The 27159-nt window shown below is 50.0% G+C and overlaps 9 protein-coding genes across 9 annotated transcripts; 5 read left to right on the top strand and 4 right to left on the bottom strand.

Annotated features, from left to right (window-relative positions):
• Positions 1-631: 631 nt before the first annotated feature.
• On the top strand, positions 632-2249 carry APUU_41053A (DNA-protein crosslink repair co-factor UBX5; the record flags this gene model as incomplete). Its single annotated transcript, XM_041704193.1, has 2 exons — positions 632-1103; positions 1162-2249. 2 exons carry the CDS (start codon positions 632-634, stop codon positions 2247-2249), a joined length of 1560 nt encoding a protein of 519 aa, XP_041556803.1.
• An 862-nt stretch (positions 2250-3111) lies between these two features.
• Positions 3112-5372, top strand: SPS1 (putative Ste20-like serine/threonine protein kinase; the record flags this gene model as incomplete). The annotated part of the gene is made up of 4 exons (XM_041704192.1): positions 3112-3163; positions 3220-3250; positions 3312-3628; positions 3712-5372. 4 exons carry the CDS (start codon positions 3112-3114, stop codon positions 5370-5372), a joined length of 2061 nt encoding a protein of 686 aa, XP_041556802.1.
• A 932-nt stretch (positions 5373-6304) lies between these two features.
• APUU_41051S (putative C6 transcription factor) lies at positions 6305-9127 on the bottom strand (the record flags this gene model as incomplete). Its single annotated transcript, XM_041704191.1, has 5 exons — positions 6305-7085; positions 7166-8534; positions 8605-8721; positions 8783-8817; positions 8946-9127. 5 exons carry the CDS (start codon positions 9125-9127, stop codon positions 6305-6307), a joined length of 2484 nt encoding a protein of 827 aa, XP_041556801.1.
• A 785-nt stretch (positions 9128-9912) lies between these two features.
• On the top strand, positions 9913-11356 carry APUU_41050A (L-rhamnonate dehydratase; the record flags this gene model as incomplete). Its single annotated transcript, XM_041704190.1, has 3 exons — positions 9913-10002; positions 10095-10317; positions 10380-11356. 3 exons carry the CDS (start codon positions 9913-9915, stop codon positions 11354-11356), a joined length of 1290 nt encoding a protein of 429 aa, XP_041556800.1.
• A 1240-nt stretch (positions 11357-12596) lies between these two features.
• Positions 12597-15283, bottom strand: APUU_41049S (SLM1 family PH domain-containing protein; the record flags this gene model as incomplete). Its single annotated transcript, XM_041704189.1, has 4 exons — positions 12597-13749; positions 13800-14137; positions 14208-14695; positions 14755-15283. The coding sequence occupies 4 exons, from the start codon at positions 15281-15283 to the stop codon at positions 12597-12599; spliced, it is 2508 nt and encodes an 835-aa protein (XP_041556799.1).
• A 2638-nt stretch (positions 15284-17921) lies between these two features.
• On the bottom strand, positions 17922-18692 carry APUU_41048S (Tim17/Tim22/Tim23/Pmp24 family protein; the record flags this gene model as incomplete). Its single annotated transcript, XM_041704188.1, has 4 exons — positions 17922-18013; positions 18081-18275; positions 18324-18443; positions 18509-18692. 4 exons carry the CDS (start codon positions 18690-18692, stop codon positions 17922-17924), a joined length of 591 nt encoding a protein of 196 aa, XP_041556798.1.
• Positions 18693-19181: 489 nt separating this feature from the next.
• UBP2 (ubiquitin-specific protease UBP2) lies at positions 19182-23749 on the top strand (the record flags this gene model as incomplete). Its single annotated transcript, XM_041704187.1, has 12 exons — positions 19182-19203; positions 19267-20021; positions 20077-20281; positions 20333-20378; positions 20433-20836; positions 20892-20980; positions 21039-21576; positions 21635-22301; positions 22355-22775; positions 22841-23012; positions 23065-23562; positions 23676-23749. The coding sequence occupies 12 exons, from the start codon at positions 19182-19184 to the stop codon at positions 23747-23749; spliced, it is 3891 nt and encodes a 1296-aa protein (XP_041556797.1).
• Positions 23750-24596: 847 nt separating this feature from the next.
• APUU_41046A (3-oxoacid CoA-transferase) lies at positions 24597-26309 on the top strand (the record flags this gene model as incomplete). The annotated part of the gene is made up of 3 exons (XM_041704186.1): positions 24597-24659; positions 24734-25916; positions 25996-26309. 3 exons carry the CDS (start codon positions 24597-24599, stop codon positions 26307-26309), a joined length of 1560 nt encoding a protein of 519 aa, XP_041556796.1.
• Positions 26310-26631: 322 nt separating this feature from the next.
• On the bottom strand, positions 26632-27093 carry APUU_41045S (ubiquinol-cytochrome c reductase complex assembly factor 2; the record flags this gene model as incomplete). Its single annotated transcript, XM_041704184.1, has 2 exons — positions 26632-27009; positions 27079-27093. 2 exons carry the CDS (start codon positions 27091-27093, stop codon positions 26632-26634), a joined length of 393 nt encoding a protein of 130 aa, XP_041556795.1.
• Between the last annotated feature and the right edge of the window lie 66 nt (positions 27094-27159).

The following is a 27159-nucleotide window of genomic DNA, read 5'->3' as shown; positions in this document are numbered from 1 at the left end:
CAATATAGATAGAGTCGCACTTGCCGAATACAGAAGGCTCTGAGGCTTTACAAGAAAGCTTCGGCAGGTTCGTGATGGGGTTGAAGAAGGTGGATGTGGATGCAAGTCCCTGGGCACATCAGCGAAGCGGCTTTCCAAAGGAGGCATAATTGGCCCTGACGGGAGTCGCGTCTTCGCGCACCGGGACGCGTCCCAATCAAAACCACGTGATTGGTTGGTAGCATTGTTAGTAATCATCTGTCCTCTGGCGGATTATCCATATTCCGAGTGGCATTCGCAACGGAACTGCGTCACTAAGTAGGTAGCCTGACTGGAGCTTGCCAGCAAAGGTTTGGACATCTCATTGTCCGCGAGTTCGTTTGACATTTCTTTTGCATCTACTACTCAGGCGTGAGTATCCGGTTTTTGTTTCACTTTCCCTCCACATTTCTTCTTCTAGACGGTAGAATATTTTGTTGCTATTCGCCAGCTTTCCCAGAAACTTGGTGGGGTTTGCATCTGTTTGCATCACTCTTGCTTTCAACTTTGCAGATCGATTTCGTTTCAGCAATACACTACAAGGTTGCGCAGCGGCTGCAGTTTGACCATATCGAATACATCTAGAAGCGACCTCCAGGACACATCACCCGCCATGGATGGCGACGTCGTGGCCCAGTTCTCCGAAATCACCGGGTCGACTCCGGAGCTGGCGACCCAATATCTGCAGCTAACAGAGTTCAATATTGAACAAGCGATGCAGCTTTTTTTTGAAAATGATGGAGCACCACTTACACGCGAACCAGTTTCCACGACATCCACCTCGAACATACCCGCTCACTCTGGCTATGAAGATGCTTCCGGGGTAGTGCACATCGATTCTGACGACGACACCCAAACTGCGAATCGGGGTGGAGCGTTAGATGCGTCAACGTTCGAAGACGATGCGGCCATGGCACGCCGCCTACAAGAAGAAATGTACGGCGGACAGACTGCACCTGAACCTGATGAAGTGCGTGCACCGATGGCCCGCACCACTGAAACCCTTGTTGGACCAGAGGCGGATTTCGGCGGAGATATGCACGAGAACATATTAAGCCAACTTCGTACACGCCAACGACGAGGCAGTTAGTATCTTACTTCTACTTTGTATTCAGTCCTCTTGCTAATGAGCGCTTGCCTTAGACCGCCCTGGCATCTTCAACCAACAAGATACGTCATCAATATGGACCGGCGACGACGAGCAAGAGGAGGTACATCGTGAAAGGCTGGCGGAAGCAACGGGGGGCGCCTCCGAATCTTCCTCTAAATCAAATCTACTCGCGGAGATGTATCGTCCCCCTTTCGAGATTATGTCAAGGCTGCCTTGGGATCTCGCTCGTGAAGAAGGCCGAGAGCATGAGAAGTGGATTCTAGTGAACATTCAGGACCCGTCCGTCTTTGACTGCCAGCTGTTGAATAGGGACTTGTGGAAAAATGCTAGCATCAAGGAGACCATCCAAGAGCATTTCATATTTCTGCAGTACACCAAGGATGACCCTCGTGCTGGGCCGTATATCCAATACTATTTCCAGGCTAGTGATGTTTCTGATAACTATCCACACATCGCCATTATTGATCCTCGCACTGGCGAGCAAATGAAGGTATGGTCAGGGCCGCCAGTGGTGAAGGCTGCGGACTTTTTGATGCAACTACACGAGTTCCTTGACCGCTACAGCTTGAATCACAAGGTCCGAAACCCTGTGGCGAAACGGAAACCAGAAACAAAGGAGAAGAGCATCGATGCTATGACAGAAGAAGAGATGCTGGAACTAGCAATGAAAAACAGTCTCGGGGCGGAGGCTGCGCAGGCAAAGAAACTGGAAGACCCGGATGACCTAACCCGGAGCTCTGGCGACATCAAAGGCAAAGGTAAAGCAGTCGATGATGAGGATGTTGATATGGATGAGGCAGATGAGGACGGGCCGGCGAAGTCTGCATTTTCATCTATTCCGGGCGACCGACCACATGTCGAGCCCCCTGCCGACCCCGCGACAACGACACGCATCCAATTCCGTCATCCTACTGGAAGGGTCATTCGGCGCTTTGCGTTGGACGATCCGGTTAGAAGAATCTATGAATGGTTGAAAGCTGAACCTGTATTGCCGGACAAAACTGGGTTTGAGTTCGAACTCAATTCCATGGGTCGCAATTTGATCGATGTTCTAGATGAGCGCGTGGGGGATGCTGGCCTCAAGAACGGAACGGTCATGATAGGGTATATTGAGGATTAAGGAGCGGCCGGGCTAGGTGGTATCTCGCCCAGCAATGTGTCGGCTGATCTTCTTGTATCTACAAACGTGAGACGATTTGGCATGGATAATGACCCCCATTTAATGCATTTCAGGCCTAGTCCACCTTCGTGTGGGAAGCCAACCATTTTGGAAATCCGTAGCCGAGATATGCTCTTTTTAAGTCTCTTGTTCGTCCTCTGTACTTTAGTAACCTTGATAGTTGATGTGCACACCGCCTTTAGAACCCACTCTTACCGCCCGGCAGAATAGACCCCCGCGCTGGCCCCAATCATCGTCCGTCATGGCATTATTATTGTTTTGTTGCTGTTGTCGTTGCTGTTGTCGTCCTCGTCGTTAACTCCCTGGCGGATTATGATGCAAGGAATATTTCAATTTGAACCCCTTTATTACCAATACCTTATTTGCTCCCCATGACTTGACCCTCGGCTTAAGCAAGGAAGGATTGGCATGTCTTGCTTTCTATGAGACTCAGCCGCTCACTGCCCGCTTTTGTTGACGTCGAGACGCCACAACAACAGAAGTGGAACTGCCATCGCAGCATTTCTATAGCTTATCTCGATAGTTTGCTTCATTCTCTGGATTTTCTTGTTTATCAATTTCCGGAATCTGTTCATGCTGCGCTTTGTCCTTTCCTTCCATCGCGAAGAGTACGCCCTTGATAGGTAAGTTGGCACTACGACGACCGTTCCCTATCGGAACCGGTGATCGTTATATAATACGGTTTCCCAGTATAGCTCTATCTGTACTCATGTTGAAATTGCATCGGGCCTCTTGTTGCTAACCTGGCGCTGCGCTACAGTAATCTAATAGAGGATCGACGAATACTCGAAGCGCCGCCAAAATGGAAGGCCTAGTGGACCCGGAAACGCTTTACATGAAGCAGAATTGCATTGGTATGCGTCAATAATAGTAACACTACCGTTTGACAATGGTTCTAACATTAGCTTAGGTGGTGGAAGCTTCGGACGGGTGTACAAAGGGTATGACACCTGGCCCTCCCCTCCTCAGAATTGCATTCTTAATACAAGCGGCATACTGCAGTGTCGATAAACGCAACGGAAAATCAGTCGCGATCAAGATAATCGATGTCGAGAATGCCGAGGATGAAGTTGAGGATATCATCCAGGAGATCGCTATCCTGTCCGAACTCAACTCGACGTACGTGACAAGATATCATGGATCATACTTGAAGGGTTCTAGTCTCTGGATTGTTATGGAATTCTGTTCTGGGGGTAGCTGCTCTGATTTAATGCGCCCGGGGCCTATTCCAGAGGAATATATTGTCATCATTATCCGTGAACTCCTCAAGGGGTTGGATTATCTACACAGCGACAAAAAGCTACATCGCGATGTCAAAGGTGCGCTTGCTTCGGTCACGTTATCCTTCCTGAAGGAAGAAAAAAAAAAAAAAAAAAGAAAACTAACGGCATATTTTCGGCAGCTGCAAACATTCTTCTGTCATCGGCTGGCCAAGTGAAGCTGGCGGACTTTGGAGTCTCCAGCCAACTGTCAGCTACCATGACAAAGAAAAACACTTTTGTGGGGACCCCTTTTTGGATGGCCCCCGAAGTTATCAAGCAGTCAGGATACGATTACAAAGCTGATATTTGGTCACTCGGGATCACCGCAATTGAATTGGCCAATGGAGAACCTCCCTACTCAGACATCCATCCCATGAAAGTCCTGTTTCTGATTCCTAAGAATCCTCCCCCTACGCTGCAAGGTGAATACAGCAAAACCTTCAAGAATTTTGTTGAGCTTTGTTTGCGGCGCGACCCGCGAGAGCGGCCAACAGCCAAAGAGCTGCTTGAGCATCCTTTCATTAAGCGGGCAAAGAAGACCAATTACCTAACGGAGCTGATCGAGCGCTATGAGCGCTGGCAGGCCGTGAGTGGGAATAAGAAGACGGACGAGGACGACGATTTAGATCATGAGCATCCATCGGTTTCAACGACAACGGAAGTGGATGATGATCTCTGGGATTTTGGGACAGTTCGTCCAGTGGGCCGAGGGCACGCTCTGAATCCGATGAAAAAGACGGATCTTAATGTTCGTGACCAGGGAACGAGGGACCGAGATTCCAAGGCTGAGTTGCCCCGGAAGGAGGCTCCCAAACCGAATAACTTCCCGCCTCCGTCGTTTGCCCAAGCCAACAGTACGCCTACGGCTTCACCTAAACCACCGTCGCCGACAAAAGTTCCGTTGCCCCCTTCCCCAGCGAAGCCGACACATTTTGACAACTTTCCCAAAACACCTTCACATCTCTCCCAGCCGACACCTCAGCATCTTAAAGAAAGCCCAGGCAGCGAATACGACAGGGCTCTACAGCAATCTTTGGCACAGGACTTGAGCTTCCTCCAGCTGGACCGTTCGCCAGGAGCCCCAATGTCAACTGTTGTAGACACAGAGAGCCCGCTCTCATCACCGTTGTCGCATCAACCGCGCGCGTCGTCCTCGATAGAGGTGCCAACTTCCCAAGGACTTGTGGCAGGGTCTCCCTCTCGGAGACCCACAGAGCAGCATGCTAGGGCTAGGATGGAATCACCACGCGTCCAACCTCCATTGTTTTCTCAGCCACAGCCGCAGCTGCGATCCCGTTCTCCTCCGCGCCCTCCCCCAACACCGAAACATACATCTCCGCCGCCACAACTCCAACCCCAAAACCATCCACATGCGCCGTTGCACAGTTCACCATCCAACCTTGCTGCTCCGAGTAGCCCTCAATACCACAAACCCGCTCCTTCAAGCACGGAGGTAACAAGGCAAACGCGGACATCCCACGATATCACAGCCCTAAACAGCGTCATTGTTCCTGCTTTAAGAGAAGCCATCCGCCGCCGTTCCCGATGTTTAGATCATGCAACCCGCTCGGCGGTAGCCCACGATGGTGAAAGCCTAAAAGCATCGTTAGAACTCCAGTCTCGCAGGGAACATGCTCAAGAAATGATAGAATCATTATCCAACGACCTGAGCAGTGTTCTCACCAGGATCGATCGCTGGGACAATGACGCCCCCGTCGGTATGGGAGCTGGCATTCCCTCCTTCCTCGAGGGATTCCTTGAAGAGATCCTTGTCAGAATTGAGCCAGGTGATGAAGATTAGTTCAAATAGGCATTGAACTGTCATTTCATTTCTTTTTCGTTTCGATTTTTTGTTTTAGCGATCTTTCCTTTCTAGTGCTGCCTTTTCCCTTTTTCTTACTGCTCTTAGGATACATGTGGGGTCCTACTTGCTCTTTTTCTACGAAGAAGGCTCGAAAATTCGAGCCCCCTCCTTTCTATGTACTTTTGCACCGTTTCTGGATTTTCCTGTTTGTTCCCTAAGAAGGCCATCCAATGCATGGAATTGTGATGGAAAAAAACGCGCTGCGACTTCTATGTTGGCTTGGCAACTTAAAGGCACGGAAAAAACGGCTTCGCAAATTCGTTTAGGGTTTCTTCTGCTTCCACTCCTTATTATGTCTCTATACACGGCTGGTCCTTTAGATTTCTCAATCTTAAGCAAGATATTTCACGGGCTCTAGGTTTTTCATAGTATGTTATTGATAACTGACATGGCGGAAGAACTGCTTTTGGTCCTTGCACCAACAAGGGTGGCGCAGTCTTGTCAATACTAACTAGGTCAGGGGTAACCATTGAACTAGTTGTTATGCAAAACATCTTTTGCTATCATATCGCCAAAGGGGCAAATAGCATGAATGCACTGCCGGGTTCCAAGTTGGTTACAGGAGACGACCAAGGCTTATCGTTTTCGTTCAGTCAATAGCCAGGCCTGGGAGTAACTTGGCCCCCAATACCTTTCCATAATCTAGGGCGTTTGTATGCTCAATATGTGCAGGGACGTGATCTGGTTGACCTATCGGCGTTGCAGACCACACCTCAATAGTGACTCGATCTGACCACATGGGTTTATCTGGCGGGTAGTACTTTCATCGCCTGGTCGAAGGTGATTTGTGCTGTTAGAAACGGCATACCGAAGCTATTCGCTGCAGGTACAAGGCTCTTCGAGGTCAACATGACCTTCTTTGGCCGTAATTAACCCCCCGGGCGGAATAGCCAATCTGTTTCGGGTGTCGGAATCAAGTAATTCGTGATGTTAAACTCATTCGTGTTGGAGGTGCTATCCACTGGGAGTGGATTTGAATTCCCGGTCCCAGTTAGACCAGGTATCGACATGGGATTATTGACCGTTTCGGTCATGTCAAGATTGTTGATATCAGGGGTTCGACCGGCAGGCACTCGTGGGACATTAAAGAAGCCAAAGACATCAAGATATTCCAGTTCGTTTGGCGCTAGGCTTCGTGACAGTATCCCAGTTGGCGGTGGTGTCGGCTGGCTAGCGGTTGGTGAAGAACGGGGTTGTCGAGATATCAAAAAATCTAGGTCAAAAGCGCACCGACGCATATCCGCGAGTATCTTCACAGAAGATGGTGTGGATCTATCGCCATCAACGGCGCCAGCTTGCTGGTATTCGCCATACTCATCAAGTACTCGTTGTAATATTGTGCTGTAACGCTCCGCAACTTTCCAATATTTACCCATACGGGAAAGAGTATCCACGATGAGCATTATATCGGGGCTGACTGTATGGGCGATCGTGGAGCCATGGACGAGCAGCAGGCGAGCGGAAACCCATAGTGTAAATGCAAAAGGGGGCCCAAGCTTGTCCAAAATGTTATTGTTAACCACGAATCGAGTGACTGAAAGAATATTGTCAACCGCAAGCAGACATCTTTGGCTAGCACTGTATGATGGCGTGAAAATTGGAGACCTTGTGGTGGGATACGCTGCAGAGGAATGGAGCCGAATAACTGCTCTATTGGGCTATTAGCCTTGGCCATACAGAGCAGAACCTGCGGGTTTTGAACAGAATTCTTTAATTCTAGGTTGACTTACGTTTGGTAAACGGAATGTAATTGAACCCATTCACAATGATGTCCTTTGTGTTTTGAGCCACCGAACGCTCGAGAGGCGTTTTCGTAGGTATACTCAGTGGGGAGATTGAATTCCCAGGTGGTTAAATCACTATCCAGTTTGCGGTAGGTTGCTTGCCACTCTTCGACATCAGATAGTGCACCAATATCAACGGGTCGCTTCAGGAAAACATGTATCCGTGAGAGAATACCAAGTATCTCCACATAGAGCCCAAACGATCCCACGTTCTCCGAACGAATGAGATTGTCTGGGCGGTCGTTTGATGACTGGAACCACCTCGTTTCGACCGGCTGATTCTTGATAAAGTACTCATCTTTGCAAGGAAGTTTGCGGTCGATGTCCTTATCATCCAAAGCAAAGTCGAATGCCGTTGCCAGAGTTGAATACCGGTCGAGAAGGTATACCATCCAGAAGAGTCGACGTCTGCCTTCATCTTCAATCCACGATTCTGACTCGGGAAGCGTAACTGCACGTAGTGTATATATGGACGGATAAACCGGAGATATAAGAGTTGACTTCGCCTCAACAGCTAGCCCTAACTGAACCACGGATCTTGTTATCAATGCGAGTAATTTCCAACCAGGTGGTCCATTCGATGACCCGACTAGATCAAGGGCAAGAATCACTAGGGCCTGGAGTGCCTTTACTGAAGAATTCTCCAGACCATAGAGCAAGACCTTTTGCTTTGAAGAATCGTGATACCGTTTCCGGTTCTGTTCAGTGAGTCGACTGTCACTGGAGAAGCGAAGAGCGGTTGCAACAATAGCATAAAGCACCATACGGTCAGCCTCTTCAAGAGGAGCAGGACCAAAGAAGGTGTCCAGCGTGGTTCTTCGATGAAGGATTGGACACCAGGTATTTAGGTGCTCAAAGTAGAGATCAACTAATGCATACAGTAGGTCGTAGGGGGGGAGATCAAGCTCGGGGTCGGAAAACGACTGTTCTTGATTAGAGAACAAACTGACAGGCACTTTCAAAGACGACTCATTATCGTTGAAGTCGTTCTGCGAGGTAGTGTTTGGAATCTGTGGCAAAGAAGTTACGGAAGGAAGAGGGCCAGTGAGGTGGCTCTGAATAGAATTCTTCACGGACACGTCCGTCGGACTAGCAATAGGAGGCTCAGGTGGGCGGGGAACTGAAGGAACGGATGACGGCTCCTGCATGTAGAATGGATTCCGTGGACTTGGTCCATGTGCTGCAGAAGGCTCCGATGGTGAGCTATACGATAAAGCCCCAGGGTGATGAAGATCATGCGATGCCCTGGGTTGAGTTTGGAGAATATGTGTTTCAATGAGACGGGCTTGCGCCTGGATGATATCCTCCAGCCTGTCTGTTGGTTCCAAGTAAGAAAAAGAAAAACACAACTCCAGAATAGTAGCAGCGGGGTGGAAAGCTCATACCTAGGCGTTGTTCTAGCTCTTTTCCATAACCTGCACGAAGGCCAGGCTTCTTTCGTTCTTTGTACTCGCACACCTGGGCATTGCGTGTACACCACCCACAACTTGGTTGGGTCCGGTCTAAGTCGTTAGATATTGGACACTGGCAAAGGGACAAGATGACGGGAATCGGGGTTCATACCACATTTCACCTTTCGCTGCTTGCATAATTCGCACCTAGGGCTGTCAATCCAGTTGTTCAAGCAAAAGACGGCGGCAGAAATGACGATCCTGCCATAACAGGAGACACACTACATTGTAGGTATCCCGTGCCGGATATCCCGCTGGGGTAGAGAGGTACTAACGATACTGTGAGTGGTCGCCTACGTTTCAAGCCACGCGAGGATCCATTTTGCGCAACGCCAGTATCACTGTCAATGGCAGACCAAGACTCATCGGCACTGTGATCTTTATCCTGGTCAAAAGCCGGATTTGACGTGGGTGGAGGCGATTGCTGCGACGGCACTGCGGAAGCAGTGTTCGGCATGGTGTGTAGCGAGGTTGGACTTTAGGGGAACAAGCTCCATCCACCTTCAATGGCGGAGACGCATAATGAGCGGGAGAGGGGTTCAGATCGACGAGGGTAAAGAGGCGGGGCTCGACGAATGATGATAATTGGAAGACCGGCAAGCTCAAGCTGACAAGTTCGTTTTTCCTTGCGTTTGAAGGTGTAGAGGAGAGAGAAGTCCGGAGAGAGAAGGAGAATGACCAAGAGGGAAAGCGCACTTCGGGCCAGCACTGAGCACTGAGCACTGAGCACATGCCTGCCACTGTGGAGGAGCTTGCGGGGATGTGCCTGAGGCAGTACGGTATAATCCTTACTAATACGGCATAGTCGTGCATAGCCCCCGCAAAAACGAAGCTTGGCAAATCTCCACAAATCTACAGCGAAGGTACGTACAATCTGTATACAGAGCACGCCGAGTTACCCCCTGTGCTTACTGATGATTCTAGGGGAATTCAAACACCGCCGTTGATCTGCCGTCGAAAGAGAGGCAAAAAATTCGATCCTCCAGCCCGGCACCGAAACCAGAATACTATTAGCCGACTGGCTGGTTTTCTCCGTCGCTGATCTCGGGGGAGCATTGCCCCGAGCCTAGGACTTGCTCCGAAGTCTGCCACACATGCCCCTCTGTGCCGGGGAGACCAAGCCCTCAAATATCCCCGGCTGCCCTGGTGGAACATTTCGTGCTTCTTTTATTCTTCTTCTTATCTATCCCCTCTTCTTTCTCCCATAGATTAGCGCAGTCTCCCCTGCCTATTATCATCACCATGGCTTCTACTACAGCAACATTTCCCCGCATCAAAGAGATTCGCACATTCCTCATCGACGGAGTTGGATCCGGCGGTGATTATCACAATGTATGTTTTCTCGCGCTTCATCCATTCTATTCTTTGAAAACATCTCGCGTCCATGGCGTTCCATGTGCAATGCTTATACCATCGTTTACTAGGTCAAAGGCGGCCACTGGCTGATCGATAGTGACATCTCTACCCCCATGACGCGATGGGCACAATATCGAGGATCACGAACATCGTGGGGTATCAATGTTCTGGGATCTTTCTGCGTGGAAATTGAAGCAACCGATGGAACCAAGGGCTTTGCAACCGGATTTGGTGGCCCTCCTGCTTGCTGGCTCGCACACCAACACTTTGAACGTTTCCTGATTGGCGCAGGTAAGCCGAACGTCCCTTGTTTGTATGCCAGGGGAACTTAAGCTAACTAACATATGTAAAAGACCCTCGTGACGTCAACGAGCTCTTCGAGAAGATGTACCGCGGATCTATGTTCTACGGCAGGAAAGGTCTTCCCATCGCCGTCATCTCCGTGATTGATCTCGCCCTCTGGGATCTCGTTGGCAAGATTCGCAATGAGCCAGTGTACAAGCTCATCGGCGGAGCCACCCGCTCCCGCCTAGACTTCTACTGCACAGGACCTCAACCTGCCTCTGCAAAGAAAGCGGGTTTCGTCGGCGCAAAGGTTGCTCTTCCTCACGGGCCGGACGAGGGAGTCGAAGGACTTGTCAAGAACATTGAATACCTCCGCAAACAGCGCGAGAGCGTTGGCCCTAACTTCCCCCTCCGTGTCGACTGCTATATGTCCCTGAACGTCCCCTACACCATTGAACTAGTCAAGCGCGCCGAAGCCGAGGGCCTGCACATCGACTGGTGGGAGGAATGTCTCACCCCCGACGACTTTGACGGCCACGCCCTGCTCAAGCGCGCCCATCCCACCGTCAAGTTCACCACCGGCGAACACGAGTACTCCCGCTTCGGCTTCCGCAAGCTGGTCGAGGGCCGCAACATCGACATCATCCAGCCCGACGTCATGTGGCTCGGCGGCCTGACGGAACTCCTCAAGGTATCTGCCCTTGCTGCCGCATATGATATCCCTGTAGTCCCTCATGCCTCCGGCCCTTATTCCTACCACTTCGTCGTCTCGCAGCCCAACACCCCGTTCCAGGAATACCTCGCCAACTCGCCTGATGGCCACACCGTCGAGCCAGTTTTCGGTAACCTCTTCGTCAACGAACCAATCCCTACAAAGGGCTACCTGGACGTCTCTATCCTCGACAAGCCGGGCTTCGGTCTAGAACTTAGCCCATCTGCTCCTCTGATCCCTGCCACATCAGTCCTAAACCCCGCCCCCGCTAGAAGCCTTGCTCCACCGGCCACAGAACAAGATAAGACTGGAACCAACGGCGCATCTCATTAACATTTCTGCATAAATCCAACCCACCGTTTATGACTATATGTATATAACCGTTTCATTTTATTTTTCTTTTCATCTTTCATTTCCTTCTCCTTGTTTTCGTTCTTGCATATCCAGGATTTCGGACTTGATAGACGGAAATATTAAGATCCTTGGATAACCAATTTCTCCCCAGCGTAGTAGCAACTCTTACCACAAAAAACAAACAAACATGGGTTATCTAAACCTACATACTTACAAAATAAGACTCGATTTCGACAATGTAATCACAAGCAAAATAACGGAGTCTTCCCCAGCGCTCCCTCCGAACCCCATCCGGAGTGCCGCACCCATTCCTTTCCGTCCCACAACTGGTGGGACTGCGGGGCATCTCGGGCCATCAATAGCACGAGCAAGCAGCGCAGTCTTCCGCCACGGAATTCCTCCACCAATGACCAAATGAGTAAGCCGCCGCTCCCTGGCCAGACATATCCCAAGGCTGTACGAGTGGATCGGGCCCGAGGGTTCTCCGGCCGGACGGTTGGGACCGGGAGCTGTATGTTATTTCCAATCTTGGATGAGACCCTTGACTCTTCCAAAAGCCGGGTGTTGTGGCTAATTGTGTTATTTTACCCGGACGATTTTCGGTAGTATTTATTGGATTTGAGATAATGCTTGCATAAAGTGGGGTAGACGGTGTCTGCTGAAGTATTAATGTAGTACTTAGTACTAGGTAGTCTAGAAGAGAATGGTACTTGTTCGGTAGATGGCATGATATTCAACTTCGTCATCTATGTAAATCCAATGGCAGGGATATCGTGTTCTGTCCCGCAGCGCCTTAAGAAAAATAACCCGTGTGAAAAGACGAAAACCAAAAAGATTCCCGCCTAACACAGCAAAGGGGATATCGACAGTGGACAATATAATACAGGTGAAATGAAATTGGTAAACAACCATGACAGATGAGATAAGAAAATGGAGCATAAATAACAAAGGAAAATCATAAGCACTTGTTCCCCATTCACATCTGCCATCACCTCTAGTAATAACTCGAATTGCCTGGTTGGTATCGGATAATATCCTGCGACATTCATTCAGGTCATACCAGACGTGGTGGAGGATGATCCACTGTTTATGGGATCAACAGGTGGGGGGTAATTGCAAAGATAAACTGATCATATAGGGGAGGAAAGGGGGTAGAGTGTAGTCAAGGCATTGCACGCCCTTCCACAAATCTACCTAGTCCTCTACGCTCCACGTAGAGTTAAACTGCAGTTTGTTGAGGTGGGTAATGGCCAGGAATGTGCAACTCGATGGTGGAAATGCTGTTCTTTGTGTGTGCAGTAGGTCTCTTGGGAACATCGATTGAGTTGCGCATGCCGTCGTGGAGCGATGACACGCCAGAGCGGAGTGAGCGAGGTCTCTGCTTGAATTCGGCATCGTCATCTGACTCTTCCTCAACGGATGTCGGGATAGTGGTCTGCGTATTGTGCGTGTGCTCGGTCACGTTTGAGTTTGTAAATGCCGTTGATGAGCTCTCTCCGCGGTTTCGCTGGCGAGGTGGCGAGACGTGATCCCGAGTCGCAGTTGAACCGAGTCCAGCAACATATATTGGGTTTGTGGAATGTTCTTGAGGGTATTCATTGTTAACACGATTGTCAATAGCAGCAGGTGGTTGTTGTTGATCGCGGTAGTTGAAAGAGTCTGTTGAAGACATCCAGTTCCCCTGCTCATTGTCGTAGCCGTCTATGGGGAAGCGCTGTGCCGCTCCAGCACTGCTTGCAGTCCTACTCGGGTTCGAGTTTTGAATTGAACCAAAATCTCGGTCATTATAGAAGCGATTGTCTCGGCCAGCAAAATGTCCACCATCAGGTAGCGAGCCTGCAGCAGCTAGCACATCCCTCTCCCCAGAGCTCTCCCCGCTTGAAGGCGACGTCGGGGCGTGTAGATGGCGGTCGATATTCACATCGCTAGGGAACTTCCCACCGGGCTGGCGAGGCTGAGAGGTTGGGCGCTCTTGGTTCATCACGACTGATCCGGCAGAGTATGGGGTTCGGTCTGCTTCATCTTCATCCATTACTCCGTCACTGCTGCTCCGGAAGCTGGCGCCGCTGACGGTACGTACATGTCGCCTAACATACGCATTCCGAGCCTCCCCTGTCATGGAGATCAGCCTCTCAATATCCTCGTACCATGCCATCATTGTCTCATAAGACTCTGCCCTAAACACCCACGAATGACCGCGGTGCATGGTTCCCGTTTGTCGTCCCTTCAGCATGAACTTGTGCGACGTCGAGTCCGGCTGCGAATGTGATCCGAGCTTCTGTTCCGGGAGGTACAATGACATCACTGGTGTCTGCCATGCGACGCCATCGGCCGACTTGAACTCATGCAAATGAGTCGGCGACAAAACATACCTGGAATAACATTAGAAAGTCCAAGAATATATAACAACAGACTGACTCACCATCCAGGGGCGTAGCTCTTAAGGTACTTGCTCTTGCGCTCCAACATCCCCGACCTAACCTCAGCGGCGGCCGGGTGCTCCTTGCCGGGGTACGAGATATTGTCAACATCTCGAATGCGAACACGAGGGTCCACCATTTCATCAGTGCTTGCGACAAACGTGTTCCATTCGTGGTCGTGCGGCATGGAGACCGGTCCCACGCGCAGCTTGTCAGCAGTGTCAAGCGTATGATCCGCCTCACGCTTTAAAATACCAGCATAGGCGTTGTAAGCCTTCTGGATCTCGCCAACTACAATAGACTCAAGCTCGCGGCCAGAGTTTTCAAGATTCAAGTAGGCCTGGTAGTAAAATTAGCAAAAAAAAAAAAAAAAAACGAATACGACAAACGGCGGCAGTCGGTGAACGCACTCGATGGAGGTAGTTTTCTTCCTCAATCTGCTTTTCAATTTGCTTTTCAACGCTCAGACGGACTATGAACGGGTCGCCCTTGCCTGATGTAGCAGCAGGATCTGTGTCGACTAGCCCTAATGCCTCCTGAAGATGTCGGACAGACTTCCGAGTGACGTCGACTTCCTTATCGACAGAGTTGCGGAAATCACCTGAAAGCGCCTTGATCTCTTTGGTCTTCTTCTGCAGATCATTTCGAAGCCCTACTAACTGGTTGACAACTTCGTTCTCCACCTCTGCCGCTTTGTTCATCTCAAAGTGTGCTTGCCGGTGGAAGTCTGTTAGAATTTCAGTCGCATCTCCAAGTCCGCCTGATTTGAGGAATGTTGACGGAAGCGACGTGTTGTTCAGGACATTTGTCGAGGAGAGATACAGCTTCGCCCGTGCTTCATAGGACTTTTGGAGCTCTTTGAAAAACATAATCAGATCCTTAAGGACCTTGCGCCAAGCTATATTCAAGTTAATATTGAGATATTGATTCGAAAATAAATTCTGAATTTTGGCTTACCCTGGAATCGCTCTGCCAGGACCTCTGTCGGATTCCCGGTGGTCGGGACGGGAATGTAGAATGCGCTGTTCATATCTTCGTCCCCATCCACGTTATATTTCTCTCTGTCGCCTAGGGCCAGGCTTCTCACACTGCCAGCACGCATACTGCGTCGGCTTCCGCTGCGACGCAGGCTGCCTCTTTTACTTAAGGACGACTTTTTCTTCAAAGTGCCGGATCGGGTTGGTGTTGCGGAGCGGGAATGTGACATCTGAGACTGTGACCGTTGTATTCCTGAAGGGCCATCGGCTGTAGAACCACGCATACTCATTGCATCCAACTCCTCATGAAAACGCCCGTAGTGATTGAGGGGTGATGGATCGACAGCACCTGAAGCGACGTTATAACTGGAACCTGGAGCGGCGATCGAGTTAGGCCGGGAGCCTGACCGTGCTCCATAGCCCCGACTCGACATCAGAGAATCATGGGGCTGTGATGCAGGACCAAATGGGTCCTGTACAGGTGTTTGCGATCGTATTACTGTTGCCATGGCGGGGTTGTGCTAAGATGGCGAAACAGAAGAGGGGGGATAGAGGCAGTCAACAGGCGAACAGGGCGGTGCAAACCAAAGTGAGCGGCAACATGAATGGACCCAATCAGTGACAAGAGGCGGATGTAAGAGCAGCAGGCAGACAATTTGAAAGAAAGAGAAAGACGGCAAGGTAGTTAATTGAATTGATTGACTAGGAATGCACGATAGGAGAATGTCCCTTTTCGCCTTTTACTCTTTGGGGATGGGCGGTTGGTTACCAGGCGAACGGGGCGGCGGAAATTGGTAGATGGGCGATGGCTGGCAAAGGCCTGGAGCGGACTGTTTGCGGGGGTACTTTTCGTCCCTAGCAGGCAACTAGCGACTCGCCGATAATAATAGGACTAGTGGTAAGGAGAACTGGAATGAATAATATCAGGAGAATCGGTCAATAAAAGTGCCTGGGCGATCGGAATGTGGTTATGTATGGGGCCCACCAGGCCAGGGAAAGGAGGAATGGATGCGCAGACTGCAGTTTATTTCCAGAATTCCGGGGCTCCTGATAATGGATGATGAAATGAGTCGATAGGTACCAGCAATTCAGGGCTGAATAAAAGCGGCCCAGGAGGGGTTAAGAAAGAAGCAGCTCAAGAAACTGGAAAGTCTGGGATGACGTCGACCTCCGGACGATGCGACCTTTGGTCAATGATGACGCCCAAGACGAGCAACTTGCAACTAGAGTTCCAGCACCACGAACGGGCGGCTTCTCCGGACCCATGGAGATCGAGGATCCTGACTCGCCATGATCTGATAGTTTGTTTGGGCGATGGTTCCTAAGTGGTGTCTTCATGCCTCCCAACTCCCAAGGTTCACCGGGTGAATATGATCAGGTTATCCAGAGCTTACTGCCAGTGCCCGAGGCACACGCCCTCGCTACCAAAGATATGACACATGCGGAAAGCAAGCTATGATGGCGTATATCCGGCTGGGACTATGTCTATGCTTCGATGGCAAAATCAGGAGAAATGCCGCTGCCTGCACAAGCCCGCCCTAATTTCCCAGGCCCATGCTCAGGAGCTGCTCAGGCACAGAAGCAGCAAGATCATTCTCTTCACAATGCCGGATTATTGAATCCAAACAGCCCCTTACGACCCAGTGTGGCTTGGGCAGGCTAGCTTTGGGATCGCAAGCATTCAAAACTTCAAAAGGGCTGACGCCTGTGGCTATGGTCCGTAGGGAGGCCCAATCGCCTTGAAATGCAGTGGATCTCCAACCCACAGCAATCTCCTTTTTGGTCTGTTTCGCGTGAAGTGTTGAAGTTCCATCCCTTTTCCTCAGCGCTAGTGGCGAATCTCATCAAACCAGCGGAAAAGGAGAAGCATATCTTAGCGGATCCTTCCCTTTGGGGGAATTGAAGTGTTCCTCCCGGCGTCGACGTCATGCACGGTGCATCAATCACTGATGATTATCGTAGTTCGTTCCAAAGGTTCGGCCCATCCTACCTGTGCAAACTACTGTCTTCCCGAGTCGTTGGGTTGTTGGAGAAGGTAAAAAGTACGCCGATAATTACCTACTCTCGAAGGTGGAGACTGTAGACCACTCTGAGGCCTCGGTATTTTGAAAGCCTTTCCAAGTATTCTTCTCAATTACTGGTTATATGGACTGCCTATATCAGTGGCGATATAGGGTTCTTGATTTGCTATCCCAGTACTGCATGACCTACTTCTTACCTCAACGAGATCTCAACCATTTAAACCTGTCGTGCCCATCACATAATACTGATATCAGCTTCTAACTAGTCCTTCTGTCATGGATTACCTACTGAGAAAGGGGTCATCAAATCTGATATCACAATGCAGGTCCACCATCTGCAGTGGAAGAGCACGTTGTGCTCCTGCATATCCACACCTAATTACATATAGGGTAATTACTAATTAAGGCCCGTACCGTCCTCATTCTCCTTCATCCGACGGAAGGATCAGTTCATTCCAGAAAATTCGAGCCCCTATCTTTACTTAGTTATCCAGGGGGCCTTTTGTAAGACAGATTATCTGTCCGTCTACGTAAATAGGAGAAGGCTGAGGAAGTGTCAAAGTACGGGCCCATAATTTCAGCTCTTCGCTCTCAAAAGAGATACTCTGTAATAATAGGGGTTATTGCATGACAGGCTGACAGCTCAAGCTCCACTATTAATCTAGACATTTTCAAAAGTTCGAACGGGCCAAAGGTCTGCTAGCATAGTGTTATGATTCTCGAACATGCTCCCTGGAGTTCGGGACGTTGGTGTTTTGGACATGCGAACCACGCGGCAATTATCCACTCATAGACCGATCGAATCATTCTAGGCGAGTCGAGTGGCTTGAAGTATTTCCTGTTAACTTATGTACGTATAACAGTCTCGAATCATGCGGGAATTAGAAGCCTGGTGCTATGATATTGCATTTGAAATGCCCCAGTTATGCCGCCTTTTATGCACGCCCATGATTTGATAAAGCTGCGCTCTTATTGGCTGATAAGGCTCCGCCAAGATCAAGGTCTGTAAGTAAAAAAGCTGGATAAACATAAGAAACCTTTATTGTATGTCTGTTTAACGAGGCCATTCGATATATTGAAAGTAATTTTACAGAGACTGGACAATAGACGCCGATGTGAACCGATTTTATGACGCGGGAGCACCGGTAGGGACGTCAATTCCGTACGCCTCCTTAATCCGCTCTCGCCGTCTCTCTTGGTATCCGGGGCCGTAAATTCCTGATAGCAATGAAGTTAGTGGAGCCGTATTTGATACAAGGAAGGGTGTTCCCTCAAACCAACGTACCTCGTCCCTCACCCAGCTCGGCCAGCGTCTGCTCACCGGAGGTCCTCCATTGTGTTCGCAGCTGTTCCCGACGCTCGAATTCATCAATATCACGGTTCTTCTTGTAGCCAAACAATGATCCGCCGGTGTACTCGAATGCACCCATTGCGGTGGCCAGCGCCGCACCGTGACCAAGAAGAGCGGGGAATGTCCGGGCTGGGCCGTCATCAGTATGAGACCTATATCAAGGTAATAGAAACCTACCTCGCAGACCGAGGATTGCACCGGCAAAGAAACCTCCAAGGGCAACGTTCCAAACGTCTTCCGTCTCTCGTAGGTTGGCGGACGAAGTCTTCACGAACTCATAGGTACCTCCCATAGCGGCTGATTAAACAGAGCGTTAGAAATCAAGTCGGAAACGCAGTCCATAATCATCAATCGAATCATACCGAAAATACCAATTGTGCCACCACTACGAACGAAAACTCCCCATGGTCCCACGTTCTGCCGAGCGAGGGTGTTCTGAACAGCGGATGCGAAGAGACCGACGGAGCCCGTGAGCCCCGTCGTCTTCATCGTCCGGGAGATAATGTCTTGAGGGTGATAATGGTGGTCTTCCGCGGACGAGCCCATGGTGGCGGTTGTTGGTGACAATGCGAACGCTGGAGCTCAAAATGGACTTGGACGAAGTCGGCTGTGGTGGAGCGTGATGATGAGTTCTGGGAAGTTGGAGTTTCTGCCACCTGTCACCGCCCACCTGCCCTGCGTGAAGCTACAGATGATGTCGCCAGTTAGTGTGAACGGACGAGAATAGGCCCCAGGCCTTTTATTTTTATTGTTTTATTTGAACTTCGAGTGCTTTAGAGATATATACCCTCGAACCTCGAATCCCGACAGAACCCTTGCTGCTGCCATCCACCCGCAAGTGTACCTAGCGCTTAAGCTCCCCGCGCTTCATTATTCCGACAGCATCCCACCGTGATCGAATAGTTCTACATAGAAAGCTATCCATCGGCTGGTAGCCCAACACGAGCATCTCACTACAGACTATATGGAAGCGCTATAAACCTATCTACTACCTACGAGCCGGCCCTCCAACTAAACCCAAGAGAGGATACCCCCATGTCGTCCGTTCGCAGCGCAGGTTGGTAGTTTCACCGAATCTTGAGATCACACAACATGCTTATGTTTATATGATATGATTTAGGCAAGACTGCGCCCCGTCTTGTACAAGATTTATTCGACTATGACCCGGCTCATCCGCCAGATACGAGCCGTAACCTCCTGTCTGATGTGCCGCCAGTCTATCCCGACTATTACCAAGGACCGCCTCACTTCATTTCTCCATCAGCGTGCCGCCATACCTATGTCACAAAGCCTAATCAAAGTGTAAGGCCATCACAGGAGCAAGACAAGAGCAACTCCGGGACACCGACGAAGATATCCGCGATATGTTTGAAGTGCCGATACCACCTACACCTTAAAGTGGGAACTAGTCCTGCCGGTCAAGCAAGCCAATCCTTCTCCGATCACATACACCATCTAGTTTACTACTATGGGAAACATAAAGGAGGGAATACTGACGAGGAACTCACGACGAAAGGTCAGGTGGTGGAGAGCTTCCATTTCGAATGTTCATATCCGCGCTGCCCCTTCAGGATAACAGTCGGGGTCGCCTCTCCACTACTTTCTGATGAAATGGTCCGGCTGTTGACCGATCCTGTGGTCCTACAGAAGCGCACAGATGAAGCCCTTGCAGCAGATCCCGAGCGGTTGGAAGGGGTGGCTCGCCCGCTACCTATTACTGTACTGATGAATCTTCGGACCTACGTTTGGAATGCACTCCAAAGCAACCAACAGGGCAAGTCAATATCAGCTATTAATAAGCGATTTATGACGAGTTTCGGCGTTGATGGAAAACCTTGTCAAGGCCTGCTTGAATTCCTAGGATTCACTTTTAAGGTCAGTACTTGCACTCGTGTATACGGGCGTAATTGTCATGCTGACTGAATACCAGGATAATGCATGGGAGCCTCCACGTCCTAACCCATGGGGAGCAATCCCCTACCAAGACCCGCAAAGGATATTCCTTGACGATGCGTTCCATGAGCTATCAGCGCTTATATCACAACGACCTTTGATTGAGAAGAAAGGCAATCAGGATGAATACTCGCTCCACCCCGCCCGTGACGACCTACTCTTTGCAGTAGATGCATTTGATTGTGCGTATCCTGCCAACATTCGCAAACATAATATGCTGATTGACTACTCAGATACCAAAGCACCCAGACGGGAATTCTTTCAAATGGCACCAGCTCCGTTAGTACTCCCCGAACCAGGTAAACGCATGAATCTTTTTTAATCAAATTGTAGTTACTATGAAGATCTGGGAGTTGTTGAAGATATGTTATCGTCCGATATCATCGAGGCATTCACTCGTCAGATTTCAGTTGATCGGGAGCGGGCTCCCAGATATTTGAAATGCCTCAAGGAGATAGGCATACTTAGAGGCGGGGAAGATTCGGAAGCAATCAGTCGTGCTGTTGAGGCGGCATACACCGATACGAACTTATACACTGAAGCAGACGTTACCGAAGCCTACAAATACTTCGGCCTCAGCCACGACGACCCCCGACTTACCGAAGATAGTATCATAGGAAAGTTCTATGCCTACCTCAGCTCGACTACGACTACCCAAGAGACCGAGACCCGCCAGCAACTCTGGAGGATAGGTGATAGTAGGAAGAGCGAGCGCATAAAGTCGGCAGCGGAAGACAGTAAGCACGCTTTTTCTGACTCTTGACTCTGTCCATTCGCTCACTTCCGCAATAGGAGTTGCTACGCCTCAGCAAGCTCAGGTTTTTCTCGGTGTTAGCGATGAAACTGCAGATGATTTCGTCATGACAATGTTTACTACAAAAGTACGTTTCAAGTGCGAAATACGTACATGTCATAAATAACTAACCCACTTTACCTCAGGTCAATGATAATCCATCTTGTCGGGACGTCGCGAGGCGTGCTGTTGAACTCATCGCCGAGGCGCGGAACTCGGATGTTCTAAAGCATTTTGTCAAGACCGGCGAGATGACAGCTGGCGAGATGGATGTCGGTGATGCATATCTACTTCTCCAAGTACCCGATCGCACTGCAGACGACGGCGCAATTATGGCGGCGTACACTATCTGTGTCGATGATGCTCCGGCCCAGGCCGAGAAGTATACCAGGGCTTTGGGTGTAATCGCAAGCGAGAGAAACAGCCCACTATTAAGCAGCATGGTACCCGGCTCCGTCAGCAAGTCAGACCGTGATTTGTCTAAATGGCCAGTTGGTTTGCAGAACATTGGCAATACCTGCTACCTCAACAGCTTATTGCAATTTTACTTCTCAATCAAACCCTACCGGAATATGGTTCTCGACTTTGAAAATTTCAAAATGGGGTTGGACGACGAGGCCTGCCAGAAAAAACAGGTGGGCTCTCGCAAGGTCTCAAAGAAGGAGGTTGAGCGCTCTCAGAAGTGTAAGCAACGCACCAAACCCTTTGCTTCATATCCACTAACTTGCCACAACTATTTTAGTCCTCAGGGAATTAGGGGTACTGTTCTCGGACATGATCTCTTCTCCGAATTCTTTTGTTACTCCTGGTCAGGAGCTAGCACGGCTAACCCTCATCAGCCCTTCCAATGAAGCTGCTATTCGCCGCCGGTCAACAATATCTGCAGGCCAATTCGGAGGACTTGGTGAAATCAATGGGATGCCAGTGCTAGGGCCCTTAGGGCCCCCGCATATAGTCACGGAGAACGAGGTCCAGGGTCCGCCGGCTCAAGAGCCAGCGCCAGCCGAACCAGAGAAGATCAAACGCTCGAGCGACGAGGATAGCGAAGCTACACTCGTCTCTGACGGAGCGAAGAATGAGGTGCCACCCGCTCAAAGTGACGATAAAGAAAATGAGCCTCCGGATACTGTCATGGTTGATGCGCCGAATAGCGAGCCAGAACCCAAGCAAGAAAATAGTTCCGATGCACAAACGCCGGCAGATCCAGTAGTTCCTTCCAATGAACCTCCACCAGTACCACCGCGACCTGCACCGCAAGTGGATCCTCACAGGCAACTTATCGAGGAAGTCGAAATCGGAGCCCAACAGGATGTTACGGAAGTTATCAATAACGTCCTATTTCAAAGCCAATGCGCCATTCGCCCGATTCAAATTGCATCGGACGGAGAACAAGTCGATCAGGTGAAAGAGTGAGTCTGCGGCACTCGAGATAGCGAAATTCAGATGCTAACAGATTACACAGTCTATTCTATGGGCAAGCTATCTCGTATATCCTGTCCGACAAAGGTAAACGCTCAAAGGAGGAGTGGTGGTGCGACATCAAGATAGATGTGGCAACAGGGCCCCGCGATATATACACAGCTATAGATGGGGCCTTCGATATCCAGAAAGTCAACGTCGAGGACTCCGTTGCAGAACAATACGCTACTATCAGCAAACTCCCTCCCATACTTCAGATTCAAGTCCAGCGAGTCCAGTTTGACGCTATCAAAAAGCGATCATTCAAGTCCACACATCACCTAGACCTCAAGGAGACCATCTATCTAGATCGATATATGGACACTCGGAAGCCGGAGATTTTGAATCGTCGGAAACAATGTTGGGAATGGAAAGATAAGCTGAAACAGCTCGAGTCCCGTCGAGCGGAACTCTTACGCCAAACTGTATGGGTTAACAAACGAGCTTACAGTGGCTTTGGTTTGAAACCGTACGCTAATATTTGTTACAGGAAACCGATGGCCTTGACACAGCTGCCTTGTTAAACAGTGCCAAGGACATTTTAAACGGTCTCAGCGAGTTGAAAGACAGCCCCGAGACCGCGCAGGATGCAATCGACGTTGACCCTCAACTCATTCCAGAACTTGATCGGCTTGCGCAAGGGGCGCAAGACGAATTGAAGAGTAGGTAACAGTCTCAGTACGTTACCCAGCAGCGCAGCTAACCCGTATCAAGACCTTGAAAAGGAAATCAATAATACTCAGACAATGATCTCGAGTCAATTTGTGGATTACAAGCATCTACCCTATCGACTATATGCTGTTTTTGTCCATCATGGTTCGGTCGAATTCGGACACTACTATATCTATATTTTCGATTTTGAGCGGAACGTCTGGCGCAAATACAACGATACCTACGTGACGGAAGTCCACGATCTTGACGAAATATTCAAAAGCCAAGACCGCCATAATAACCCCCCTACACCCTACTTCTTGGTATACGTTAACGACCAAATCAAAAATCGACTAGTCAGTCCGGTCACTAGGCAAATAGTGGAAACGGTTCCGGAGAGCGCACCTGAACCAGTCCCCAGCAACGCCACAGCTATGGAAGGGGTCATTCCATCGAAAGAAGCAGAAGAAGCCGATGTAGATATGCATCCACCAGCATATGATGAGGTATACACTGAGAACCGTGCATATGATGAGGTATACACTGAGAACGGTGCATCAGGTGAGGGCGTTAACTCTGAGATGACGGAAAAGAAGAACCCGGTGCTTGCAGAGCACGACCAAACTACACCATGGACACATAATAGGGCTGACAAAAGTGGTGTCGATTGGTAGGCCCGGGGAGGAACTCACCGACCGCCGCGACTGCGAATCCATTGAAGCGCAAGGGACTAGATGAGGCGCATTGAGCCGGGAAGAAGCGAAGTAAATAATCAGGCGATGCATCGAGTATCATCCGAGCAGCGTTTCTTGATATTGTTGACTGTGTGGCAGTACAAAGAGGCCCTGAAGAAGACGGCGCACCACTTGGAGAGTGGCGGAGGATGATATGATACTGGAGGCGCAAATGATTGACATGCGCTATTGTCACTACTTAGGTGTTTTCCTCTGCTTTCATCCAGTTGCGGCACCTTGCTCAGCGTGATGAAAGCAGAGAAAGCCATCTTGATACGCTATGTACATATGACTGCTGATTACGATGACTATAATGACCATAACTGGGATGTAACAACAATGTCTAGTGCACCTGATCGGATGTACTCCATACTTTGTATAGCTATGCTGTGTAGATTCCTCCACATTGCCCCAACTTCCCAACTGGCCCTGCCGATGGTGGCCCGCGGATCGGGAGGCCAGACCCGCCCGCACTCCGGCACTCGACGTCGGCAGATACACAAGCCCAACAATGAAGTCGGATAAGCGCTGTAAAACAACATGTTTTCCAATACATTCCCAGTGGTTTCAACGGATGCTCGAAAATACACAATAAATATACAGTAAAGAAAGTAGGTAGAAACCAGTAGAAGCGGAGAATAGATGCACGTAGCTGGCTGGTCTTTATGCGGGGAACTTCCGGGGTCCGGGCGACTGCGGAATGTGATCCGCAACTCCGCTTCCAGCCGTCGCTGTCTACTTACAGAGTACATTAATGCCGACCTTCCCCCCCATCGCTTCTGTTGGCCTGCTTTTCATCTTCTTTACCACCTACTGGGACCTGCTAGAGTAGTCATATTTCGAGATTTAACCGTCCACAGTATGCCTTCTCCAGCATCGATATGTCTGCGCTTCGCAAAGCGCGCGTCGCTCAACCAGAGCAAGGTATGTAGCTTAGTTTTTACCCCCATCCCTGCCAGATTCTGGACGCAGAATTGACAATTCATTTCTCTACGCAGCACCAAATATTACTCGCACGGACCTTCTCGAACAGTGTTCGTCGCTCAGAGATAAACAAGGTTGTCGCTTCCGCCGACATTGCCATTAAGGACATGAAGTCAAACTCGACTCTGCTCGCCGGTGGATTCGGTCTTTCTGGGGTGCCGGACACCCTCATTAATGCAGTGAAGGACAACCCTTCAATCACCGGTCTGACGGCAGTTAGCAACAATGCCGGTGTTGATGGAGCTGGCCTAGGCCTCTTGCTTCAGTCCAAGCAAATCAAGAAGATGATCGCCAGTTACGTGGGTGAGAATAAGACCTTCGAGCGCATGTACCTTGGCGGTGAGATCGAACTTGAATTGACTCCACAGGGTACTCTGGCTGAACGGTGCCGCTCTGGCGGCGCAGGCGTTCCGGCCTTCTACACCCCTGCTGCCTTTGGAACTGTCGTCCAGACTGGAGAGCTGCCGCTGAAGCACAACGCTGACGGTACCGTTGCGCTGTACGGCGAGCCCCGCGACGTCAAGGTCTTCGATGGAAAGAGCTACGTGATGGAGGAGTCTATCAAGGGAGACTACGCCTTTGTCAAGGCGTGGAAGGCAGACAAGCTCGGCAACTGCCAATTCCGTTTCGCGGCCGCCAACTTCAATGGCGCCATGGGCCGGAACGCAAAGATGACTATTGTCGAGGCAGAGAACATCGTCGAGATCGGCGAGCTCGACCCCGCTGCTATTCATCTTCCTGGAATTTACGTGAAGCGTGTGATCCAAAGCACCGCACCCAAGAACATTGAGAAATACACCTTCGCCAAGGAGGAGGGCGAGGAGTCCGGCGCTGCCCTGGGCAAGGGTGACACTGCCGCTAAGCGCGAGAGAATTGTTCGCCGTGCGGCTAAGGAGTTCAAAAACGGGATGTATGCCAACTTGGGTATTGGCATGCCCATGCTGGCACCTAACTTCGTCGATCCATCTGTGGAGGTGCAACTGCAGTCTGAGAACGGTATTCTTGGCTTGGGTCCCTACCCGAAGAAGGGCCAGGAGGACGCCGATCTTATCAACGCGGGCAAGGAGACTGTGACGCTTGCCCCAGGCGCCGCTGTCTTCGGCAGTGACGAGTCCTTTGGTATGATCCGCTCCGGCAGGATTGACCTGACTATCCTCGGTGCGATGCAGGTGAGCGCTAAGGGTGACCTAGCTAACTGTAAGTCATTTTCCCAACCGTCCTCCCTTCATCTCTGGGGCGATAATTTCTTATTCACCGTACTAATAAATATCCGCAGGGATGCTTCCCGGCAAGATCAAGGGCTTCGGCGGTGCCATGGACCTCGTCTCTAACCCTGCCGCAACCAAGGTTGTTGTGACCATGGAGCACACAGACAAGAAGGGCAACCCCAAGATCGTCAAGCAGTGCGAGTTCCCCCTCACTGGTAGAACTTGTGTCAGCCGTATCATCACCGAGCTCTGCGTGTTCGATGTTGACTTCACTAACGGCTTAACCCTCATCGAGCTAGCTGATGGTGTTACTGTCGATGAGGTCAAGTCTAAGACCGAAGCGCCCTTCAAGGTTGCTGATGATGTGAAGCCTATGCTGTAATAGCATTCTCGTATTAGTAAAATCGGTTTATCTTGCATTATACATGCGGCGTTTCGAGCGTTATCAATGTTATTAGGACTTGTCTGTATATAGTATTCTGAAACTTATATCTCGAACATCAAGTTTAGCATCGAGTTATTACCGTATATATCTCTCTAAACAGAATCAACCAAGTAACGTCGTTTACATAATACACTGATATGCAGATATAAAATTCCGAATGAAATAATGAAGTCCATATCGAGATGATTTTTCTCGTTCTTATCCATACACCAAATAATATACATGATCATGTCCAAGTCCCAACCAATACCTTCCTCTCCTACTGAAATCTAAACAATCCGCCCAACTTCTTCTTAATCCGCCCCAGGATATCTCTCGTCGGCGCCTCCTCAAACTCCCGAATCAGGTCATCGTAGTGGTCCGGGTTACTCGCAGGGTGCCGTAACATAGGGGGAAGCGGATAGCGCTTGGCATATCGATCTTCTAGTAGTGATGTCAGAGCATTGATAGAGGGCTCTGATATTGTGCCCGTCGGTATAGCGGCCGTTGTGGCGCCGGCTTTTGATGGCTCTGGTGATTGTGATTGTGATTGAGGGAGGCGCGATTGGAGGTATGTTTGGACGGAGACGGAGGATGGGCGGATTGGGTCAGCAGGCCAGTGTTTTAAGAGGAATGTGAGGCGTGATTGCGCGGTTTGCTATGACGGGTCAGCGTATTAGATAGATGCTCCGAGGACTCGGTTGGTATTCGTTTTGAAGTCACGTACAACAGGTCGCGCCATGGTGAATTTGGCGGTTGGCGGGGGCTTATCGCAACCGATGAAAATGAATTCGCAGTAGAGTTAAAT

Source organism: Aspergillus puulaauensis, chromosome 4 (genome assembly GCF_016861865.1).
Source record: "Aspergillus puulaauensis MK2 DNA, chromosome 4, nearly complete sequence".
Lineage (NCBI taxonomy): Eukaryota > Fungi > Ascomycota > Eurotiomycetes > Eurotiales > Aspergillaceae > Aspergillus > Aspergillus puulaauensis.
Note: the sequence above shows the minus strand (reverse complement) of the source record. Positions and strands in the feature narration are given on the sequence as shown.